General features: G+C 48.5%; 1 protein-coding gene across 1 annotated transcript; it reads left to right on the top strand.

Annotated features, from left to right (window-relative positions):
- Positions 1–1,549: 1,549 nt before the first annotated feature.
- Positions 1,550–16,452, top strand: LOC135525503 (zinc transporter ZIP9-like). The gene is made up of 7 exons (XM_064953173.1): positions 1,550–2,408; positions 2,865–2,973; positions 4,640–4,846; positions 6,388–6,456; positions 9,018–9,103; positions 15,009–15,143; positions 15,633–16,452. Exons 1-7 carry the CDS (start codon positions 2,307–2,309, stop codon positions 15,867–15,869), a joined length of 945 nt encoding a protein of 314 aa, XP_064809245.1. The 5' UTR covers positions 1,550–2,306; the 3' UTR covers positions 15,870–16,452.
- Positions 16,453–20,380: the final 3,928 nt, after the last annotated feature.

Raw genomic sequence — 20,380 nt, 5'->3', positions numbered from 1 at the left:
ATAGAGACAGTAGATCTAGCTGGTCTGTCATATTATAATAGAGACAGTAGATCTATCTGGTCTGTCATATTATAATAGAGACAGTAGATCTAGCTGGTCTGTCATATTATAATAGAGACAATAGATCTAGCTGGTCTGTCATTATATAATAGAGACAGTAGATCTAGCTGGTCTGTCATATTATAATAGACACAGTAGATCTTGCTGTTATGTCATATTATAAAACCATCAACACTGCATGGCCAAATGAAGACGGTACTGAGAGACAGCTGAGTCTGGAGGGTAGGGGTCTATACCTGAAGCCTTCAGCCTCTACATCTACCATCAACACTGCATGGCCAAATGAAGAAGGTACTGAGAGAAAGTATACGCTGTAAAGTTGGCTTGAATTAAATAACTATTTTGGTGAAATAAAACAGTTCTAAACCTTTTCCCTCCGGGGAATTGACCTATATGGACAGGGACAAATTGAAATGTTTCTAATAGAAGATCCAGAGTTAGTCCACTTGTCCAGTAGTACATGCCAGTCTTGGTGGTGTTGTCTTGAACATAACTTAGATTGACTTGTTTCCCCAACTTCACCAGGAGGCTGCTTCAGAGACAGGCCTTTAGAGGGGAATACAAACAGTTAAACCTTGAGAAACGCATTCATGAGTTATGCATAGCACAGAATAGAATATAAGATAATGATCAGATAGTACACAATTTAACTCCTCACTCATAATATTGTCATTATCATAGTGGACAGGTACACAGGTTGTCAATGGGAATGTTTTTACAAGAGAGAATCAGAAGAACTGACATGATGTCACTCAGAGATGAGGAAGTCACATGATGAAAGACACTTTAATTATATATATTTTAATGTAACCTTTATTTAACTAGGTCAAGTCGGTTAAGAACAAATTCTTATTTACAATGACAGCCTACCCTGACGACACCAGGCCAATTGTGCGCTGCCCTATGGGACTCCCAACCACAGCCAGGTTGTGATACAGCCTGGATTCGAACCAGGGTATCTGTAGTGATGCCTTAGCACTGAGATGCAGTGCCTTAGACCACTGCTCCACTCAGGAGTTTTTCTGTAAAGAGTATTTTAACAATCCTTCATCTGTGTTTGAGGCATAAGGGTGCATGTCATTATGGCAAAATAGTATGTGTTCTAATGACTTACCTTGTTGATTAAAGGACAAATAAAATTATATGATTACATACGCTTAAAAAATATATATATATATATTTGTAAAGTTGTAGTCGTGGAAGTTAGCCACATTCTCCGTAAGGGTACGCTAACAGTCCGTCAACAGAAGCGCCCCCTGGTGGAGATGGGGCTGAAGGAGAGAGAAGACATATCTGACTACTTCTAAGAAAAGATGAACAACAACCAGCTAAAACAGTTGTACTTTTTTTATACATGTAATACATTGGTTTATGTTTGAAACATCTGCTGTATCGGTCCACAAAGTCAGAGAAGAAAAGTAAACAGAGAAAGAATGCGGATTTTGTACGTGGCACGTTTACGTGGCGTGTTTACGTGCGTGAACAATGAGCGTTACCCGGAAGTGCTACATTTGGCAGAAACATTTCGAGCTAGATAGCTATAAAGAATAATAGCTAAGTGCAGTTAGTTTCGCTCAAAAATTATTCAAAAATAAAATAAAATAGCTGCATTGAAGAGTACGATATGGGCAATACACTTTCTAGAGATGACAACGTCTCAACTCTAGGCAACAATACTTTGTGAGGGAAGATAGCCTTGCAGGCTATCTAATTTTGCTAATGTTACAGTAGCTACTACTAGATGATGTTTAGATTTCTGCAAAAGTAAGAAGCAGATTAGCTAGATTGACATGATTGCATAAACAACCGTGTTCAAGGTCAATGCCGTAGTGGTTAAATCGTAGAGTTATTTAGCAGAACTGACCACATGGCTGTTTAGACCTCTGTGCAGATAGTTTTAGTTATTTATCATTGCTGCGAAGGCGATTCTTGTGATCAATGATTGTTTGACATTTTAGTCATTAAGTATAAGAGCGACTTAAAATTCATGAATTTGTTTTAAGATAGTTAGGTGAGACGACACATCACGTCAAATTTTCCCTCAACAAAGTATTTATCACCAAAGGCAGTGCTAGTGGGAAAAGAGAAGTACATTTTGATTTGTTTGTTTTTAATACTTGGCGTAATCTGTCTAGCAATCAAGCTTGCCAACCTATCTAGCTCGTCAGTTTCTGGATTCAGACTAGTCTGTTTACCACTTTCCAATAGTCAGGCTAATTGTTGCATAGCAAAGCACAGCTGCAATTATGTCTATGGACGACTTCACTTCGATCAGCCTGCTGTCCCTGGCAATGCTAGTGGGATGTTATGTGTCTGGAACCATTCCTCTGGCTGTCAGCTTCTCAGAGGTGAGTCGCACTCACACTTTGCTGAGTGACCGAATTGAACTTGAAGTGGAGACTTCAGCTGAATCCCTTCGCTACATCGCTTACTATGTATGTATAGGCACACGTTTCGCTACACTCGCATTAACATCTGCTAATCATGTGTATGTGACATAAGATTTGATTTGATTTTAGTGTATCAATCAGACTTCTAACCGTCACATGCAATTCTACATCTTCAGTGATGTTAGCTAGCCTATTAATTGCTATTCCGAGGCCAAAGTTAATGTGTTGACTTACCCCTCCCCTCCCCTGGTTGTCCTGTTGATGAACCCCCCTGTCCTGGTTGTCCTGTTGATGAACCCCCCTGTCCTGGTTGTCCTCTTGATGAACCCCCCTGTCCTGGTTGTCCTATTGATGAACCCCCTGTCCTGGTTGTCCTGTTGATGAACCCTCTGTCCTGGTTGTCTGGTCCTGCAGGAGAAACTGAAGCTGGTGACTGTCCTGGGAGCAGGGCTGCTGTGTGGTACTGCCCTGGCTGTCATCATCCCCGAGGGGGTCCATGCCCTGTACGAGGAGGTCCTGGAGGGTGAGGCTCAATCTGCATACCAAATGGAACCCTATTCCCTTTATACTGGTCCAACGTTAGCTAGCTCTGGTCCAACGTTAGCTAGCTCTGGTCCAACGTTAGCTAGCTCTGGTCCAACGTTAGCTAGCTCTGGTCCAACGTTAGCTAGCTCTGGTCCAACGTTAGCTAGCTCTGGTCCAACGTTAGCTATCTCTGGTCCAACGTTAGCTAGCTCTGGTCCAACGTTAGCTAGCTCTGGTCCAACGTTAGCTAGCTCTGGTCCAACGTTAGCTATCTCTGGTCCAACGTTAGCTAGCTCTGGTCCAACGTTAGCTATCTCTGGTCCAACGTTAGCTAGCTCTGGTCCAACGTTAGCTAGCTCTGGTCCAACGTTAGCTAGCTCTGGTCCAACGTTAGCTAGCTCTGGTCCAACGTTAGCTAGCTCTGGTCCAACGTTAGCCAGCTCTGGTCCAATGATAGTGAAGTAATCTCTCTGAAGTTCGAAGACATTCAAAGTTACTTCATAGAAGCCACTCCTCCGTAGGTATAATACTGTGGGCCTAATTCAGATCTTGCATGTCACGACAAGATGCCCAGCGCTTCATGACTAGCTTTCTCCTCACCTGCAAAATTTCAGTCGTATCCTACATTACAGTTGATTTAAAAACATCCCCACAGCATGATGCTACCACAACCATGGATGGTGTTCTCGGGGTGATGAGAAGTGTTGGGTTTGTGCCAGACATAACGTTTTGCTTGATGGCCAAAAAGCTACATTTTAGTCTCATCTGACCAGAGTACCTTCTTCCATATGTTTGGGAAGTCTATCCCACATGCCTTTTGGCATTAATTAATAATGGATTTAATGTTGCTCCGTGTGATGTTCAAAGTTTCTGATATTTACATCCAAATAAAAATCACTTTAAATTACAGGAAAGTAATGCAACAAAATAGGAAAAACACCAAGTGGGGTGAATACTTTTGCAAGGCCCTGTACTGTCTGGGTTATGGTCTCTGTCTCTCCTGTTAGGGTCTCTGTCTCTCCTTTTAGGGTCTCTGTCTCTCCTGTTAGGGTCTCTGTCTCTCCTGTTAGGGTCTCAGTCTCTCCTGTTAGGGTCTCTGTCTCTCCTGTTAGGTTCTCTGTCTCTCCTGTTAGGGTCTCTGTCTCTCCTGTTAGGGTCTCTGTCTCTCCTGTTAGGGTCTCTGTCTCTCCTGTTAGGGTCTCTGTCTCTCCTGTTAGGTTCTCTGTCTCCTGTTAGGGTCTCTGTCTCCTGTTAGGGTCTCTGTCTCTCCTGTTAGGGTCTCTGTCTCTCCTGTTAGGGTCTCTGTCTCTCCTGTTAGGGTCTCTGTCTCTCCTGTTAGGGTCTCTGTCTCTCCTGTTAGGGTCTCTGTCTTTCCTGTTAGGGTCTCTGTCTCTCCTGTTAGGGTCTCTGTCTCTCCTGTTAGGGTCTCTGTCTCTCCTGTTAGGGTCTCTGTCTCTCCTGTTAGGGTCTCTGTCTCTCCTGTTAGGGTCTCTGTCTCTCCTGTTAGGGTCTCTGTCTCTCCTGTTAGGGTCTCTGTCTCTCCTGTTAGGGTCTCTGTCTCTCCTGTTAGGGTCTCTGTCTCTCCTGTTAGGGTCTCTGTCTCTCCTGTTAGGGTCTCTGTCTCTACTGTCTGGGTTAGGGTCTCAGTCTCTCTCTCTGTGTAGGTGTGCACCACGCCCCTGGCCAGGTGGAGGGGGTGGGGGTGTCTGAGCCCAGGGAAGGTGTTGATGCAGCTCTGGGGGTCAGTGTGGCGCACAGCCACGGCCACGAGCACCTCCATGCCTACATCGGGGTTTCCCTGGTCCTGGGGTTCGTCTTCATGCTGCTGGTCGACCAGATCGGAAGCGCCCACGTACACAGCAGTGCTGACGGTCAGTCTGGACAGACACACACACACACACACACACACACAGCAGTGCTGACGGTCAGTCTACACACACACACACAGCAGTGCTGACGGTCAGTCTACACACACACACAGCAGTGTTGACGGTCAGTCTGGACACACACACACACACACTCACAGCAGTGCTGACGGTCAGTCTGGACACACACACACACACACACACACACACACACACACACACACACACACACACACACACACACACACACACACACACACACACACACACACACAGCAGTGCTGACTGTCAGTCTGGACACTCTGACTGTCTGACTAACTGACTTGGTATGTGTGTGTCTGTCTGACTGACCTGGTGTCTGTCTGACTTTGTCTGTCTCACTGTCTGTCTGACTGACTGATTTGATGTGTGTGTGTCTGTCTGTCTGTCTGACTGATTTGGTGTGTGTGTGTTTAGATCCAGAGTCTGCGAGGGTTGCCAGAGATCAAAGATCACCACCACCTTGGTGTGTGTGTGTCTGTCTGACTGACTGATTTGGTGTCTGTCTGACTGACTGATTTGGTGTGTGTCTGTCTGACTGACTGATTTGGTGTGTGTCTGTCTGACTGATTTGGTGTGTGTGTGTTTAGATCCAGAGTCTGCGAGGGTTGCCAGAGATCAAAGATCACCACCACCTTGGTGTGTGTGTGTGTGTGTGTGTGTGTGTGTGTGTGTCTGTCTGTCTGTCTGACTTGGTGTGTGTGTCTGTCTGTCTGTCTGACTTGGTGTGTGTGTCTGTCTGTCTGTCTGACTTGGTGTGTGTGTCTGTCTGTCTGACTGACTTGGTGTGTGTGTGTCTGTCTGACTGACTTGGTGTGTGTCTGTCTGTCTGACTGACTTGGTGTGTGTCTGTCTGTCTGACTGACTTGGTGTGTGTCTGTCTGTCTGACTGACTTGGTGTGTGTCTGTCTGTCTGACTGACTTGGTGTGTGTCTGTCTGACTGACTTGGTGTGTGTCTGTCTGTCTGACTGACTTGGTGTGTGTCTGTCTGTCTGACTGACTTGGTGTGTCTGTCTGTCTGACTGACTTGGTGTGTGTGTGTGTCTGACTGACTTGGTGTGTGTGTCTGTCTGAAACTACTTGGTGTGTGTGTGTGTGTGTCTGTCTGACTGACTTGGTGTGTGTGTCTGTCTGACTGACTTGGTGTGTGTGTCTGTCTGACTGATTTGGTGTGTGTGTGTGTGTCTGTCTGACTGATTTGGTGTGTGTGTGTGTCTGTCTGACTGACTTGGTGTGTGTGTGTGTGTCTGACTGACTTGGTGTGTGTGTGTGTGTCTGACTGACTTGGTGTGTGTGTCTGTCTGACTGATTTGGTGTGTGTGTGTCTGTCTGACTGACTGATTTGGTGTGTGTCTGTCTGACTGACTGATTTGGTGTGTGTCTGTCTGACTGACTGATTTGGTGTGTGTCTGTCTGACTGACTGATTTGGTGTGTGTCTGTCTGACTGACTGACTGATTTGGTGTGTGTGTCTGACTGACTGATTTGGTGTGTGTGTGTGTGTTTAGATCCAGAGTCTGCGAGGGTTGCCAGCTCAAAGATCACCACCACCTTGGGACTAGTGGTCCATGCAGCAGGTAAGATGGCTTCCTGACACAGTGTTTCAGACCAACATGTTTTAAGAAGAAGAGACAGTGGAAGTCTATGGAGGCTTGTAGCTGGATTCTACATCCTATCTACTGTACGTACTGTATGTGGATTGTCAATTATTTTGGGTGTATATTCTTTTTTATATTCTGTTCCTCTCAGTGTGGAGGGAGGGACAGGCAGACCGTCTCAGTGTGGAGGGAGGGACAGGCAGACCGTCTCAGTGTGGAGGAAGGGACAGGCAGACTGTCTCAGTGTGGAGGGAGGGACAGGCAGACCGTCTCAGTGTGGAGGGAGGGACAGGCAGACCGTCTCAGTGTGGAGGAAGGGACAGGCAGACCGTCTCAGTATGGAGGGAGGGACAGGCAGACCGTCTCAGTGTGGAGGGAGGGACAGGCAGACCGTCTCAGTGTGGAGGGAGGGACAGGCAGACCGTCTCAGTGTGGAGGGAGGGACAGGCAGACCGTCTCAGTGTGGAGGGAGGGACAGGCAGACCGTCTCAGTGTGGAGGGAGGGACAGGCAGACCGTCTCAGTGTGGAGGGAGGGACAGGCAGACCGTCTCAGTGTGGAGGGAGGGACAGGCAGACCGTCTCAGTGTGGAGGGAGGGACAGGCAGACCGTCTCAGTGTGGAGGGAGGGACAGGCAGACCGTCTCAGTGTGGAGGGAGGGACAGGCAGACCGTCTCGGTGTGGAGGGAGGGACAGGCAGACCGTCTCGGTGTGGAGGGAGGGACAGGCAGACCGTCTCGGTGTGGAGGGAGGGACAGGCAGACCGTCTCAGTGTGGAGGGAGGGACAGGCAGACCGTCTCGGTGTGGAGGGAGGGACAGGCAGACCGTCTCGGTGTGGAGGGAGGGACAGGCAGACCGTCTCGGTGTGGAGGGAGGGACAGGCAGACCGTCTCGGTGTGGAGGGAGGGACAGGCAGACCGTCTCGGTGTGGGGGAGGGACAGGCAGACCGTCTCGGTGTGGGGGAGGGACAGGCAGACCGTCTCGGTGTGGGGGGAGGGACAGGCAGACCGTCTCGGTGTGGGGGGTGGGACAGGCAGACCGTCTCGGTGTGGGGGGTGGGACAGGCAGACCGTCTCGGTGTGGAGGGAGGGACAGGCAGACCGTCTCGGTGTGGGGGGAGGGACAGGCAGACCGTCTCGGTGTGGGGGGAGGGACAGGCAGACCGTCTCGGTGTGGGGGGAGGGACAGGCAGACCGTCTCGGTGTGGGGGAGGGACAGGCAGACCGTCTCAGTGTGGAGGACAGGCAGACCGTCTCGGTGTGGAGGACAGGCAGACCGTCTCGGTGTGGAGGGAGGGACAGGCAGACCGTCTCGGTGTGGAGGACAGGCAGACCGTCTCAGTGTGGAGGACAGGCAGACCGTCTCAGTGTGGAGGACAGGCAGACCGTCTCATTGTGGGGGGAGGGACAGGCAGACCGTCTCATTGTGGGGGAGGGACAGGCAGACCGTCTCAGTGTGGAGGGAGGGACAGGCAGACCGTCTCAGTGTGGAGGGAGGGACAGGCAGACCGTCTCAGTGTGGAGGGAGGGACAGGCAGACCGTCTCAGTATGGAGGACAGGCAGACCGTCTCAGTGTGGAGGACAGGCAGACCGTCTCATTGTGGGGGAGGGACAGGCAGACCGTCTCAGTGTGGGGGGAGGGACAGTCAGACCGTCTCAGTGTGGGGGAGGGACAGGCAGACCGTCTCAGTGTGGAGGGAGGGACAGGCAGACCGTCTCAGTGTGGAGGGAGGGACAGGCAGACTGTCTCAGTATGGAGGGAGGGACAGGCAGACTGTCTCAGTGTGGAGGGAGGGACAGGCAGACTGTCTCAGTATGGAGGGAGGGACAGGCAGACTGTCTCAGTGTGGGGGAGGGACAGGCAGACCGTCTCGGTGTGGAGGGAGGGACAGGCAGACCGTCTCGGTGTGGGGGGAGGGACAGGCAGACCGTCTCAGTGTGGAGGGAGGGACAGGCAGACCGTCTCAGTGTGGAGGGAGGGACAGGCAGACCGTCTCGGTGTGGGGGGTGGGACAGGCAGACCGTCTCGGTGTGGAGGGAGGGACAGGCAGACCGTCTCGGTGTGGGGGGAGGGACAGGCAGACCGTCTCGGTGTGGGGGGAGGGACAGGCAGACCGTCTCAGTGTGGGGGAGGGACAGGCAGACCGTCTCGGTGTGGGGGAGGGACAGGCAGACCGTCTCGGTGTGGGGGGGGACAGGCAGACCGTCTCGGTGTGGGGGAGGGACAGGCAGACCGTCTCGGTGTGGGGGAGGGACAGGCAGACCGTCTCATTGTGGGGGAGGGACAGGCAGACTGTCTCAGTGTGGAGCAGTAGTTCACAATGCCTGTAGACCTGTAGTTCACAATGCCTGTAGACCTATCATCTCATCATTGTAACTTTTTTTTATTGTGACAGTTAGGTCTACATTTGCTCCAGCATAGCCTACACTACATTAATATAAAGAACGAATGTTCGTCTAATGTACCCAACTTTAGAGCAGGTGTTCTTAATGTTTTGCATAGTGTGCTGGTTAAATAAAGGTGATTCTGATCTTCTAGCTGACGGAGTGGCTCTCGGGGCAGCGGCTTCAACTTCCCAGACCAGTGTTCAGCTCATTGTCTTTGTGGCCATCATGCTTCACAAGGTACAGTGACAGTTCATCTTGTTATCTGCTCATTGTCTTTGTGGCCATCATGCTTCACAAGGTACAGTGACAGTTCATCTTGTTATCTGCTCATTGTCTTTGTGGCCATCATGCTTCACAAGGTACAGTGACAGTTCATCTTGTTATCTGCTCATTGTCTTTGTGGCCATCATGCTTCACAAGGTACAGTGACAGTTCATCTTGTTATCTGCTCATTGTCTTTGTGGCCATCATGCTTCACAAGGTACAGTGACAGTTCATCTTGTTATCTGCTCATTGTCTTTGTGGCCATCATGCTTCACAAGGTACAGTGACAGTTCATCTTGTTATCAGCTCATTGTCTTTGTGGCCATCATGCTTCACAAGGTACAGTGACAGTTCATCTTGTTATCTGCTCATTGTCTTTGTGGCCATCATGCTTCACAAGGTACAGTGACAGTTCATCTTGTTATCTGCCATCTTGTGTTTCAGCAGTCCATCTCAGCGTGGATATAATGATAATGTGTAGTTTAACAGCTTCCTTCCATATCGGATCCTCTTGTCTATTTAAACACAACGTGACGTGCCCCACCCCCTCTTGTGAAAAGCCTACCAAGTTGATGGCACTAGGAGTTCGTTGAACCAATTCAACTCAGTTTTCATGTAACTGCCTTCATAATTGAAGCATTTTAGTGAATTAGTGATGCATAGTATATTGAAAGCTTCCGTACAGGTGTGGTATTAACATCCCTGGGAAATGTACTGAACTGAATGACTACCGACCCGTAGCACTCACTTTCATCACTTCCATCATCGTATATCTCTCTGGTCACCCCCAAAACCAATTCTTTCTTTGGCCGCCTCTCCTTCCAGTTCTCTGCTGCCAATGACGAACTACAAAAATCTCAAACTGGAAACACCTATCTCCCTCACTCGCTTTAAGCACCAGCTGTCAGAGCAGCTCACAGATTACTGCACCTGTACATAGCCCACCTATATTTTAGCCCAAACAACTACCTCTTTCCCTACTGTATTTAATTTATTTATTTATTTTGCTCCTTTGCACCCCCTATTATTTTTATTTCTACTTTGCACATTCTTCCATTGCAAATCTACCATTCCAGTGTTTTACTTGCTATATTGTATTTACTTTGCCACCATGGCCTTTTTTTTGCCTTTACCTCCCTTATCTCACCTCATTTGCTCACATCGTATATTGACTTGTTTATACTGTATTATTGACTGTATGTTTGTTTTACTCCAAGTGTAACAGCAGTGATGTATACTTCTCCCATTGGTCATCTGATAGGGAACAGACTAGTAGTGTCAGAAGGTCATCTGATAGGGAACAGACTAGTAGTGTCAGAAGGTCATCTGATAGGGAACAGACTAGTAGTGTCAGAAGGTCATCTGATAGGGAACAGACTAGTAGTGTCAGAAGGTCATCTGATAGGGAACAGACTAGTAGTGTCAGAAGGTCATCTGATAGGGAACAGACTAGTAGTGTCAGAAGGTCATCTGATAGGGAACAGACTAGTAGTGTCAGAAGGTCATCTGATAGGGAACAGACTAGTAGTGTCAGAAGGTCATCTGATAGGGAACAGACTAGTAGTGTCAGAAGGTCATCTGATAGGGAACAGACCAGTAGTGTCAGAAGGTCATCTGATAGGGAACAGACTAGTAGTGTCAGAAGGTCATCTGATAGGGAACAGACCAGTAGTGTCAGAAGGTCATCTGATAGGGAACAGACTAGTAGTGTCAGAAGGTCATCTGATAGGGAACAGACTAGTAGTGTCAGAAGGTCATCTGATAGGGAACAGACCAGTAGTGTCAGAAGGTCATCTGATAGGGAACAGACTAGTAGTGTCAGAAGGTCATCTGATAGGGAACAGACTAGTAGTGTCAGAAGGTCATCTGATAGGGAACAGACTAGTAGTGTCAGAAGGTCATCTGATAGGGAACAGACCAGTAGTGTCAGAAGGTCATCTGATAGGGAACAGACCAGTAGTGTCAGAAGGTCATCTGATAGGGAACAGACCAGTAGTGTCAGAAGGTCATCTGATAGGGAACAGACTAGTAGTGTCAGAAGGTCATCTGATAGGGAACAGACTAGTAGTGTCAGAAGGTCATCTGATAGGGAACAGACCAGTAGTGTCAGAAGGTCATCTGATAGGGAACAGACTAGTAGTGTCAGAAGGTCATCTGATAGGGAACAGACTAGTAGTGTCAGAAGGTCATCTGATAGGGAACAGACCAGTAGTGTCAGAAGGTCATCTGATAGGGAACGGACTAGTAGTGTCAGAAGGTCATCTGATAGGGAACAGACTAGTAGTGTCAGAAGGTCATCTGATAGGGAACAGACTAGTAGTGTCAGAAGGTCATCTGATAGGGAACAGACCAGTAGTGTCAGAAGGTCATCTGATAGGGAACAGACCAGTAGTGTCAGAAGGTCATCTGATAGGGAACAGACCAGTAGTGTCAAAAGGTCATCTGATAGGGAACAGACTAGTAGTGTCAGAAGGTCATCTGATAGGGAACAGACTAGTAGTGTCGGAAGGTCATCTGATAGGGAACAGACTAGTAGTGTCGGAAGGTCATCTGATAGAGAACAGACTAGTAGTGTCAGAAGGTCATCTGATAGGGAACAGACCAGTAGTGTCAGAAGGTGGGTCAGATTGTTGTCATCTGATAGGGAACAGACTAGTAGTGTCAGAAGGTCATCTGATAGGGAACAGACTAGTAGTGTCAGAAGGTCATCTGATAGGGAACAGACTAGTAGTGTCAGAAGGTCATCTGATAGGGAACAGACCAGTAGTGTCAGAAGGTCATCTGATAGGGAACAGACTAGTAGTGTCAGAAGGTGGGTGAGATTGTTGGCTTCTACTTGGTGGGTCAGGAGGAGTCATTTTCCCTTGAAGGCTTTGACAGGCTGTACATCTGACGTGCAAAAAGACCCTTCCCTTGTAGTTTGGAGTTCAGTTCATTCATGAGGCCATGATGTCCACTGGGAAGGCAAAATCAACCAACCATTATTCATCTTGCAGTTGAGGGAAATCCACATTTTATTTTCATTTGAAAAAAACTCAGCAATCTCCGACTTCAGGTGCCACACCCTTTTAAGCACCTTCCCCAAACTCAGCCATCTGTCATGTTTGTGTGGTAAGGGAGATCTGCATTACCCTGTCTCTTCCGATAGTGAGGCAAACTGCCTGTGGTTTAAAGATTTTGCTCATTTTCATTTGGCTTTCAAGAGGCCCAATCTGCCTGAGCAACAAGGCCCATCTGCTAGTGCAACAAGGTCATTAACCAAAAAAGCCCATTTTAAATTGATTTGAAAACCTGGAAAACACTAGCTGTTCTGTTACGATTGTATGGAAGTGTATATAAATGTACACAAACTTTAATTAGACTTTTAATCAGACACCTATTTCCTCATGTTACGTTCTAGACGTTCTATACTAAAAATTGATTAAATAAAACATTTTCCTCATCCATCTTCACACAATAACCCCATAATGACATCACAATAACCCCATAATGACATCACAATACCCCCATAATGACATCACAATACCCCATAATGAAAAAGCGGAAAACTGTTTTTTTTATACATTTTTGCACATTTATTACTAAGAAAAAAAACATCTTATTTTCAGACTCTTTGCAATGACACTCAAAATGGAGCTCCGGTGTGTCCTGCTTCTGATGGTGATGGGGAGTCCCATAGGGTGGCGCACAATGGGCCCAGTATTGTCCGGGTCTGTCCGTCATTGTAAATAAGAATTTGTTCCTAACTGACTTGCCGAGTTAAATCAAATACATATAAGATGTGTGGCAATTTGGCAGCCGGGAGAAGTGAATTATAATGATTATCTTCAGCACAATGGCCGCTTTGACCGCAAGGAATGGAATTGTTTTTAGGCCGCTGGGAAATTTGAAGCACTACACACTGCCCTTACCCACCTGGATAAAAGGAATGCATATGTGACGATGCTGTTCATCGACGACAACTCGGTCTTTAATACCATAGTGCCCTCTAAACTACCACAAAGCTCATGGCCCTTGCGACTGAACTTCCTCTCTATGCAACTGTCCTGGCCTGGACTTTCTGTCTATGCAACAGTCCTGGACTGAACTTTCTGTCTATGCAACAGTCCTGGACTGAACTTTCTGTCTATACAACAGTCCTGGACTGGACTTCCTCTCTATGCAACTGTCCTGGCCTGGACTTCCTCTCTATACAACAGTCCTGGACTGGACTTTCTGTCTATGCAACAGTCCTGGACTGAACTTTCTGTCTATGCAACTGTCCTGGACTGAACTTTCTGTCTATGCAACTGTCCTGGACTGGACTTCCTGTCTATGCAACTGTCCTGGACTGGACTTTCTGTCTATGCAACTGTCCTGGATTGGACCTCCTGTCTATGCAACTGTCCTGGACTGGACTTCCTGTCTATGCAACTGTCCTGGACTGGACTTCCTGTCTATGCAACAGTCCTGGACTGGACTTCCTGTCTATGCAACAGTCCTGGACTGGACTTCCTGTCTATGCAACAGTCCTGGACTGGACTTCCTGTCTATGCAACAGTCCTGGACTGGACTTCCTGTCTATGCAACAGTCCTGGACTGGACTTCCTGTCTATGCAACAGTCCTGGACTGGACTTCCTGTCTATGCAACAGTCCTGGACTGGACTTTCTGTCTATGCAACTGTCCTGGACTGGACTTCCTGTCTATGCAACTGTCCTGGACTGGACTTCCTGTCTATGCAACAGTCCTGGACTGGACTTCCTGTCTATGCAACAGTCCTGGACTGGACTACCTCTCTATGCAACTGTCCTGGACTGAACTTCCTGCCTATGCAACATTACTACCTCGACACTGTTGAGAATCATGGGGGCCCCCACAAGGGTGAAATCCTGTACTCCTTGTTGCCCACGACACAGTTCCAACTTTAAAAACATTTATTTTTATTTAACTGGGAGGAGGTAGGTACTCTGACAGCGTGGTGCCAGGTCAACATCTTCACCCTCGACCTCAGCAAAACAAAGGAGAGGATTGTGGACTTCAGGAGGGAGCCGTGTCGGGTTCGCCCCCATTCTCATCAACGGGCGAAATTCAAAAGGCGGTTGCTTGATAACAGTTGAATAAAATGAGAGAAAATAAGAAACCCTCACACTGCTTTTGATAAGTTTTACATAACGGCCTCATGGCCTTCGTCAAGCTTCTTTTTTTCCCCCTCAAGTTCCTCTGCGAACACGTCTCCGAGGAGCTGAAATATCAAACCGCACTGACATCGTGGCGAAGAAGGCAGGACAGCGACGACTCAAGATCAGGATGCTGAAGAAATGTGTTCTGTCCCCGAGGGCCGTCGGTGTTCTTCAGGGGGCTGCTGGTACAGTAACTCCACCATCGCAGACCACACGGCGCTACAGGGAGTGGGACGCTCAGCCCAACGCTACATCGCCTGCTCACCGCCTGCCCTCCAGGACAACTACATCACCAGGTGTCGCCGGAAGGCCAAGAAGATCATCAGGGACTTCAACCACCCGAGCCAAGGCCTGTTCTCCCCGCTTCCATCACTCAGACATGGGCAGTACAGGAGCATCATGTCAGACTGGCCAATAGTTTCTTCCCTCAGACCATCAGACTGCTGAATAGCCAACACTAGTCAGCTCCCTAATCCACCTACTCTCCTGATTTACAAAGACCTTATTTAACCCGTCTCCTCCCCTTCATCTACACTGATTTGAAGTGGATGTAACAGGTGACATCAATCATATCTTTCACCTGGATTCACCTGGTCAGTCTATGTCATGGAAAGAGCAGGTGTTCTTAATGTTTGTACACGCCGTCTATATTTGTAGGTGTGTCTGTTCTTTCTAATTCCTCTCGTAATTAAACCCTGTCTCTTTCTTTCCCCCCAGGCCCCAGCAGCTTTTGGCCTGGTCTCTTTCCTGATGCATGCTGGTCTGGAGAGGAATCGGATCCGTAAACACCTGCTGGCCTTCGCCCTGGCAGCACCTGTCCTCGCCATGGTTACCTTCGTAGGACTCAGCCAGGTCAGTTGGTTGTCTATGATCTCTTCCAATACCCCACTACCCCTTCTCCCCACTACCCCACCTCCCCACTACCCCTTCTCCCCACTACCCCTTCTCCCCACTACCACCTCCCCAATACCCCTTCTCCCCACTACCACCTCCCCAATACCCCTTCTCCCCACTACCACCTCCCCAATACCCCTTCTCCCCACTACCACCTCCCCAATACCCCTTCTCCCCAATACCCCTTCTCCCCAATACCCCTTCTCCCCAATACCCCTTCTCCCCAATACCCCTTCTCCCCAATACCCCTTCTCCCCACTACCCCTTCTCCCCACTACCCCTTCTCCCCACTACCCCTTCTCCCCACTACCCCTTCTCCCCAATACCCCTTCTCCCCAATACCCCTTCTCCCCAATACCCCTTCTCCCCAATACCGCCTCCCCACTACCCAGCCAACCCCCTCCCTATTCTAACTACCTCAACTTGTTTTGTCCTCTCTACCTCCAGAGCAGTAAAGAGGCACTGTCCAACGTGAACGCCACAGGGGTGGCCATGCTGTTCTCTGCCGGGACCTTCCTGTATGTTGCCACCGTACACGTTCTGCCTGAGGTGGGCGGGACCGGACACAGCCACTCCCCCACACCGGGGAAGGAAGGAGCGAAGGGACTGAGCAAGGTGGAGGTTGGGGCTCTGGTTCTGGGCTGTCTGCTACCGCTGGTGCTGTCTGTGGGACACCACCACTAGACACACACCGCTAGTAGACACAGAGGAGACCAAGGGAAGGAGAGGAAGGGTGGGATGTAAGAGAGGAAGAGTGGGTTGAGAGGGAAAGCAGCCTAACGGACATCTCTATCACACATCTCAAATGTCTTATGTACCTGTTCTGTTGATGGACTTCTGATTTGGTTGGATTGCGGTTGTTGTGTCCTCGTTGCCGGGACAACGACCTGCGGGTGGAATCGGAACTGCGCTGGACAACACAAAGGGATGATGATGATGTCATAACCATAGTAATAAGGACCTCCCACTTGTTCAACACTCTAAAGGAAGTGCTATCTGCTGATACTGATGACAAGACTGCTACCATGGTTTCTGCTTAAAAGAAGCAGACATTTATTTTTCTATTTTTTGGGGGGTGGGGGGGGGGGTCTCTCTAGGTAGGCTTTACAGACAACAGGGGAGTTGGTCATTGTTGTATCCTGTTTCAGTGCTACAAATGAACTGTCAACTCCTGAACTCATGTTAATGTACCTGCTTTTGTTTTGGGCTGTGAGAAATGAAGAGATATTTGTGACATCTTGCAGTAAAAGTAAAGGTTTTAAATCAATAGTTATTTTCCACTCTCACTTTTCAGAGCATTGTTTATGTGCTACGTTGAGCTTGAGATGAACTGTAGTCTATATTTAAATTCTTGCTAGTGCAATCAGTAACTAATTAGAAGTTTACATTTGAGTAGTTGCACTTCTATGACTTTTGGCCTGATCTATAGGCTATTTATTAATCTACCGTACTGTTAAAGGACATTGGACATCTGAGAGACATGTTGACTGCTGTCCACAGACTCTAGCAAACGTTTTAACTGAGGCTTATTAAAGGGGAAATCTGCAGTTCAAACGATAACAAAAGGAATCCCCGCCACCTTGTTGGGTAAACAGCTTGAAGGATGACTGTCTTGCTTCAGGCTCACATTGGAAGCCCCAGGACCAGCCTCTAAATTATACACCGTAATGGAAGCCCTGGTCCCAGGACCAGCCTCTAAATTATACAACCGTAATGGAAGCCCTGTCCCCAGGACCAGCCTCTAAATTATACAACCGTAATGGAAGCCCTGTCCCCAGGACCAGCCTCTAAATTATACAACCGTAATGGAAGCCCTGGTCCCAGGACCAGCCTCTAAATTATACAACCGTAATGGAAGCCCTGGTCCCAGGATCAGCCTCTAAATTATACAACCGTAATGGAAGCCCTGTCCCCAGGACCAGCCTCTAAATTATACAACCGTAATGGAAGCCCTGTCCCCAGGACCAGCCTCTAAATTATACAACCGTAATGGAAGCCCTGTCCCCAGGACCAGCCTCTAAATTATACAACCGTAATGGAAGCCCTGGTCCCAGGATCAGCCTCTAAATTATACAACCGTAATGGAAGCCCTGGTCCCAGGACCAGCCTCTAAATTATACAACCGTAATGGAAGCCCTGTCCCCAGGACCAGCCTCTAAATTATACACCGTAATGGAAGCCCTGGTCCCAGGACCAGCCTCTAAATTATACACCGCAATGGAAGCCCTGTCCCCAGGACCAGCCTCTAAATTATACACCGTAATGGAAGCCCTGGTCCCAGGACCAGCCTCTAAATTATACACCGCAATGGAAGCCCTGTCCCCAGGACCATCCTCTAAATTATACGCCGTAATGGAAGCCCTGTCCCCAGGACCAGCCTCTAAATTATACACCGTAATGGAAGCCCTGGTCCCAGGACCAGCCTCTAAATTATACACCGTAATGGAAGCCCTGGTCCCAGGACCAGCCTCTAAATTATACAACCGTAATGGAAGCCCTGGTCCCAGGACCAGCCTCTAAATTATACACCGTAATGGAAGCCCTGGTCCCAGGATCAGCCTCTAAATTATACACCGTAATGGAAGCCCTGGTCCCAGGATCAGCCTCTAAATTATACACCATAATGGAAGCCCCAGAACCAGCCTCTAAATTATACACCATAATGGAAGCCCTGGTCCCAGGACCAGCCTCTAAATTATACACCATAATGGAAGCCCTGGTCCCAGGACCAGCCTCTAAATTATACACCATAATGGAAGCCCTGGTCCCAGGACCAGCCTCTAAATTATGCACCGTAATGGACGCCCCAGGACCAGCCTCTAAATTATACACCATAATGGAAGCCCTGGTCCCAGGACCAGCCTCTAAATTATACACCATAATGGAAGCCCTGGTCCCAGGACCAGCCTCTAAATTATACACTGTAATGGAAGCCCCAGAACCAGCCTCTAAATTATACACCATAATGGAAGCCCTGGTCCCAGGACCAGCCTCTAAATTATACAACCGTAATGGAAGCCCTGTCCCCAGGACCAGCCTCTAAATTATACAACCGTAATGGAAGCCCTGTCCCCAGGACCAGCCTCTAAATTATACAACCGTAATGGAAGCCCTGTCCCCAGGACCAGCCTCTAAATTATACAACCGTAATGGAAGCCCTGGTCCCAGGACCAGCCTCTAAATTATACAACCGTAATGGAAGCCCTGGTCCCAGGACCAGCCTCTAAATTATACAACCGTAATGGAAGCCCTGTCCCCAGGACCAGCCTCTAAATTATACAACCGTAATGGAAGCCCTGTCCCCAGGACCAGCCTCTAAATTATACAACCGTAATGGAAGCCCTGGTCCCAGGACCAGCCTCTAAATTATACAACCGTAATGGAAGCCCTGGTCCCAGGACCAGCCTCTAAATTATACAACCGTAATGGAAGCCCTGTCCCCAGGACCAGCCTCTAAATTATACAACCGTAATGGAAGCCCTGTCCCCAGGTCCAATCTCTAAATTATACACCGTAATGGAAGCCCTGGTCCCAGGACCAGCCTCTAAATTATACACCGCAATGGAAGCCCTGTCCCCAGGACCATCCTCTAAATTATACGCCGTAATGGAAGCCCTGTCCCCAGGACCAGCCTCTAAATTATACACCGTAATGGAAGCCCTGGTCCCAGGACCAGCCTCTAAATTATACACCGTAATGGAAGCCCTGGTCCCAGGACCAGCCTCTAAATTATACACCGTAATGGAAGCCCTGGTCCCAGGACCAGCCTCTAAATTATACACCGTAATGGAAGCCCTGGTCCCAGGATCAGCCTCTAAATTATACACCATAATGGAAGCCCCAGAACCAGCCTCTAAATTATACACCGTAATGGAAGCCCCAGGACCAGCCTCTAAATTATACACCATAATGGAAGCCCTGGTCCCAGGACCAGCCTCTAAATTATACACCATAATGGAAGCCCTGGTCCCAGGACCAGCCTCTAAATTATACACCATAATGGAAGCCCTGGTCCCAGGACCAGCCTCTAAATTATACACCATAATGGAAGCCCTGGTCCCAGGACCAGCCTCTAAATTATACACCGTAATGGACGCCCCAGGACCAGCCTCTAAATTATACACCATAATGGAAGCCCTGGTCCCAGGACCAGCCTCTAAATTATACACCATAATGGAAGCCCTGGTCCCAGGACCAGCCTCTAAATTATACACCGTAATGGAAGCCCCAGAACCAGCCTCTACATTATACACCATAATGGAAGCCCTGGTCCCAGGACCAGCCTCTAAATTATACACCGTAATGGAAGCCCTGGTCCCGGGATCAGCCTCTAAATTATACAACGTAATGGAAGCCCCAGGACTAGCCTCTAAATTATACACCATAATGGAAGCCCTGGTCCCAGGACCAGCCTCTAAATTATACACCGTAATGGAAGCCCTGGTCCCAGGACCAGCCTCTAAATTATACACCGTAATGGAAGCCCTGGTCCCGGGATCAGCCTCTAAATTATACACCGTAATGGAAGCCCCAGGACTAGTCTCTAAATTATACACCATAATGGAAGCCCTGGTCCCAGGACCAGCCTCTAAATTATACACCGTAATGGAAGCCCTGGTCCCAGGACCAGCCTCTAAATTATACAACCGTAATGGAAGCCCTGTCCCCAGGACTAGCCTCTAAATTATACACCGTAATGGAAGCCCTGTCCCCAGGACTAGCCTCTAAATTATACACCGTAATGGAAGCCCTGTCCCCAGGACCAGCCTCTAAATTATACACCGTAATGGAAGCCCTGTCCCCAGGACCCGCCTCTAAATTATACACCGAAATGGAAGCCCTGGCCCTAGGACCCAGGAAAATCTAAACTTAAATCAACCCATGAATTACCCTGCTTTCTTTCACGTTTGGTTTAAAATGTGGTTCTCCTCACACCTGTTTTCCTGAGTGATTGTACTGGTCTAGTACTGGTCTAGTTGATGGTGGTAGACTGGGTACTGGTCTAGCTGATGGTGGTAGACTGGGCACTGGTCTAGTTGATTGTGGTAGACTGGGTACTGGTCTAGTTGATGGTAGTAGACTGGGCACTGGTCTAGTTGATTGTGGTAGACTGGGTACTGGTCTAGTTGATGGTGGTAGACTGGGCACTGGTCTAGTTGATTGTGGTAGACTGGGTACTGGTCTAGTTGATGGTG

Source organism: Oncorhynchus masou, chromosome 32 (assembly GCF_036934945.1).
Source record: "Oncorhynchus masou masou isolate Uvic2021 chromosome 32, UVic_Omas_1.1, whole genome shotgun sequence".
Lineage (NCBI taxonomy): Eukaryota > Metazoa > Chordata > Actinopteri > Salmoniformes > Salmonidae > Oncorhynchus > Oncorhynchus masou.
The sequence above is the reverse complement of the archived record's forward strand: the minus strand, read 5'-3'. Positions and strand labels throughout refer to the sequence as shown.